At 45.6% G+C, this 3,903-nt stretch overlaps 1 protein-coding gene across 1 annotated transcript; it reads left to right on the forward strand.

Moving 5' to 3' along the window:
• The first annotated feature begins 301 nt into the window (after positions 1 to 301).
• Positions 302 to 3,581, forward strand: LOC311302549 (uncharacterized protein). The gene is made up of 2 exons (XM_084428529.1): positions 302 to 2,668; positions 3,386 to 3,581. Exon 1 carries the CDS (start codon positions 374 to 376, stop codon positions 2,639 to 2,641), a length of 2,268 nt encoding a protein of 755 aa, XP_084284655.1. The 5' UTR covers positions 302 to 373; the 3' UTR covers positions 2,642 to 2,668; positions 3,386 to 3,581.
• The last annotated feature ends 322 nt before the right edge of the window (positions 3,582 to 3,903 follow it).

Genomic DNA, 3,903 nt, shown 5'->3' on the forward strand with positions numbered 1-3,903 from the left:
CTGTGCGACCTTCGCGCTCCAGAAGCATGTCATCGACCACAGTCAGCCAGGTGAAGACGTCCTAGAATGTATAGAGAAGTCCTTCTATGTGGACAACTTCCTTCAGAGTTTTAGTTCCCAGGAAGAAGCCAAGGTACTGGCGTCCAAGTTGCGAGATCTCCTAGCCACAGGAGGATTTGATCTGAGACAATGGGCCAGCAACGTCCCTCAAGTACTAGACCATATCCCATCAGAATCCAAGTCAAGTAGCCTGGTGTTGTGGCTGACTCAAGTGCAACCAGATGCGCAAGAGTCTGCACTCGGACTACACTGGCACTGTACCTCAGACACGCTGTCATACAAGCATCGTCCCATTGAATGCTCTGCCCCTACTATGCGTCATATATACAAGGTACTAGCCAGTCAATATGACCCCCTAGGGTACATTGTCCCTTACACCACAAGAGCTAAAGTACTGGTCCAGCGTCTGTGGGACAAGAAAAGGGAATGGGATGACCCTCAACTTCCAGACGAGCTGCTCCAAGCCTGGCGGTTATGGGAGCAAGAGTTACCAGACATTCAGCGCATCTCACTTCCCAGATGTTACTCCACGGTAGAGTTGGATAACCCAAAGAGTATCCGAGACATACACATCTTCTGTGACGCTTCCGAGCGAGCCTATGGCTCAGTAGCCTACCTCCGAACACTCAGTCTTCAAGGGTATGTAGAGATAGCTTTTTTGACTGCTCGATCCAGAGTTTCACCAAAGAAACAACAGTCCATACCTCGTCTCGAGTTGTGCGCCGCTCTGACAGGAGCCCAACTAGCCAGATTATTGAAGTCTGAACTCAGTGTCCCTATAAGTCAAGTCACACTCTGGTCGGATTCCACTACGGTGCTGGCATGGATCCAAGCTGACTCATGTCGGTTTAAAGTCTTCATCGGCACGAGGGTAGCAGAGATCCAGGAGTTAACTGACCCCAAGGACTGGCGTTACGTCGATTCCAAGTCGAATCCTGCCGATGATATCACGAGGGGTAAAACGTTAGCCGAGTTAGCTAAGCCGAGCCGATGGAGTCAAGGCCCATCATTCCTCCTCCTGCCCCTAGATCAGTGGCCTCAAAGTCCTCTGCTACAGCTCCCTACTGAAGATGCAGAACTGAAATCAGGCACATTTTGTGGACTTACAGTTCCTGTCACCAACCCAGCCTTACCAGATTGCAACCAGTTCACATCCTATAAACAACTGCTCACAGCTGGTGCCAGAGTCTTACACGGGCAGGCTAACCCTTCCGAAGCACTAACAGCTGAAGATTATCGAGAAGCCGAACTAGCCCTCCTTCAACAGGCACAAAGCCAAAGTTTTCCAGTTGAGGTGACTCATCTTAAGTCAGGTAAACCTCTACCAATGAGTAGTCGTCTCCTGTGCCTTGCGCCAGAGTATGATAGCACAACACACCTTGTCAGAGTTGGTGGTCGTCTCAGGCGAACAGAGCAGCTAGACGAATCCGCTATTCACCCCATAGTTTTGGACCCTAAGCATCCCCTGAGCAGACTGATTATCCAGGACTTCGTTGAAACTCTACACCATCCAGGAGCAGAGAGGGTGTTTGCAGAAGTGCGTCGTAAGTACTGGATATTAAAAGGTAGAGAAGCTATTCGGCAGCACCAGAGAACATGCTTGGGTTGTAGACAGTTGAGAGGCCAGCCCAGCATTCCCCGGATGGCTGATCTACCTCCTGCGAGACTACGTTTGCTGCAACCGGCCTTTTACTCCACTGGAGTGGATTGTTTTGGCCCTTACCTCATCAAGATTGGGCGCAGACATGAGAAAAGGTGGGGGGTCATTTTTAAATGTCTGACAACGCGAGCTGTATACCTTGACCTGCTCTACCAGATGGACACAGATTCATTCTTAATGGCCCTCCGAAGATTCATCTCCCGCAGAGGCAAGCCATTTGAAATCATATCAGACCATGGTACAAATTTCAAAGGTGGCGAGAGAGCATTACAAGAGGATTTCGCTGAGCTCCATCCTTCCTTGCAGGAGCAATTAGCCAGCCACCAGATCAGTTTCAAGTTTAACCCCCCTGGTGCTCCCCACTTCGGAGGTTGTTGGGAAAGAGAGATAAGATCCCTGAAGTCTGCCCTCTGTTCTACTATAGGGGGACAAATTGTGACAGAAGAAGTCCTACGTACTGTGCTTGTTGAGATTGAAGGCATTCTCAATGCAAAGCCACTCGGATATACATCCTCAGACGTAGCAGACCCTGACCCAGTTACTCCCAACATGCTGCTCATGGGGCGGCCGGACGCATCTTTACCTCAAGTAATATACCCCGAATCAGAATTGCTGAGCAAACGGAGGTGGAGACACAGTCAGCTTCTAGCAGACCACTTCTGGAGACGCTTCCTCCGTAACTATCTTCCAGAATTCCAAGTTCGCCAGAAGTGGCGCAAAGAGGCAGAGAACCTGCAGCCTGGCACTGTTGTAATGATTGTTGATCATCAATTACCCCGAGCACTCTGGCCAGTTGGACAAGTGACAAAAGTCTTTCCAGGAGAAGATGGGAGAACCCGAGCTGCCGAAGTGGAAGTCAAAGGGAAATCCTATATACGTCCCATCACCCGTCTCATCAGCCTCCCAGCTCTACTGGACTGAGTACACCTTGGTACTATCCCTTACCTGGTATACCTTTTCTTATTTACACATTTACACCGCAAATGTGGGGGCGGCTGTTGAAAAGGCCAGCGATGCATATATTGAGACATTAGCGCCCCCTTGTGACTTTAAGACGCATTACTCTGATGACTCAGTAATTTTCCTTTTAACGGGTCAATATTGACCAGAAGCAGTTCGGAGAGCTCGTATAGAGACTTTGCTAGTGTCCCGCTGTTACTGTGGTTGTTGCAGAGTGCGTTCATATACAAGTGAGTGATTTGTTTTATGTTATTCATTATCTTTAAAGAGCTGCGATTTGAATGTGAGATTGATTGTATCTGCGTTAGTTAGTTATAATCGCGTATGTACGCAACACGCATTGTCGATTGCATCATCCATATACGGCGCTAGTGAAAGCATACACAGACAGTTATATATTGATATTTACGTATTATATTGTAATTATGTGTCCCTTTGGGTCGTTTTGGTTATGTGTATGTTCTTGTTTACTTTGAAAAGGGAGATTGTTCATATTAATGAAACCATATGTATCGATTCCAGTCAGCTCACGTGTCAGAGAACGTGATGTCATTTTTCTTAAGTGCTAATATAGTCTCTACTTGTCTGAATCGATTGCTATGTGTATAATTATATACATAATGTACGTATAATTGACAGATTGTGTTCATTCTTGTTATTACTGTTCATGACTAATTTAGTATTATTATTTTCTGTTTGTTTTAGAACCACTCATACTACGTTACACTCCAAACTACTCTGTCATACCCTCTACTACTTGTACTGCAATTGTTCACTCAACTCAATTCTACGACTGTAACTGTCTCTACAAGCCTCAATCCATTAAAGTGTACTTCGTCTCTGACCGGACGACTTATGTCTGCTCAATATCCACCAGCACCACACTAGTCTACCCAACACAAATGATTGATAAAACATTGATTAAAATTAAGATACAATATATACAAAACGAAATTCACTTTAAAGAAAGGTCTTCAACAAAACAAAACTTAATGAAGTGGTTAAAATCATTTCTGTCCCCCATGTCTTCTGACACATTGTGCATCTTAAAGTAGGCAGTTTTTTTTTTTTTCATTAATTTTTATTTCCTGTCACTGTGCAGGCTCTTGTATTGTATATAACAGTGTAAACAGCTCAATAACCCCTTTGTTTAAAGGTTTAATGTAGGCCATAGTCCATTGCATTATGATTGCAAGAAGGATCAACAATGTCAAAACTGTGAT

The sequence above is a fragment of the Rutilus rutilus genome (assembly GCF_951802725.1).
Source record: "Rutilus rutilus genome assembly, chromosome: 13".
In the NCBI taxonomy this organism is placed as follows: domain Eukaryota; kingdom Metazoa; phylum Chordata; class Actinopteri; order Cypriniformes; family Leuciscidae; genus Rutilus; species Rutilus rutilus.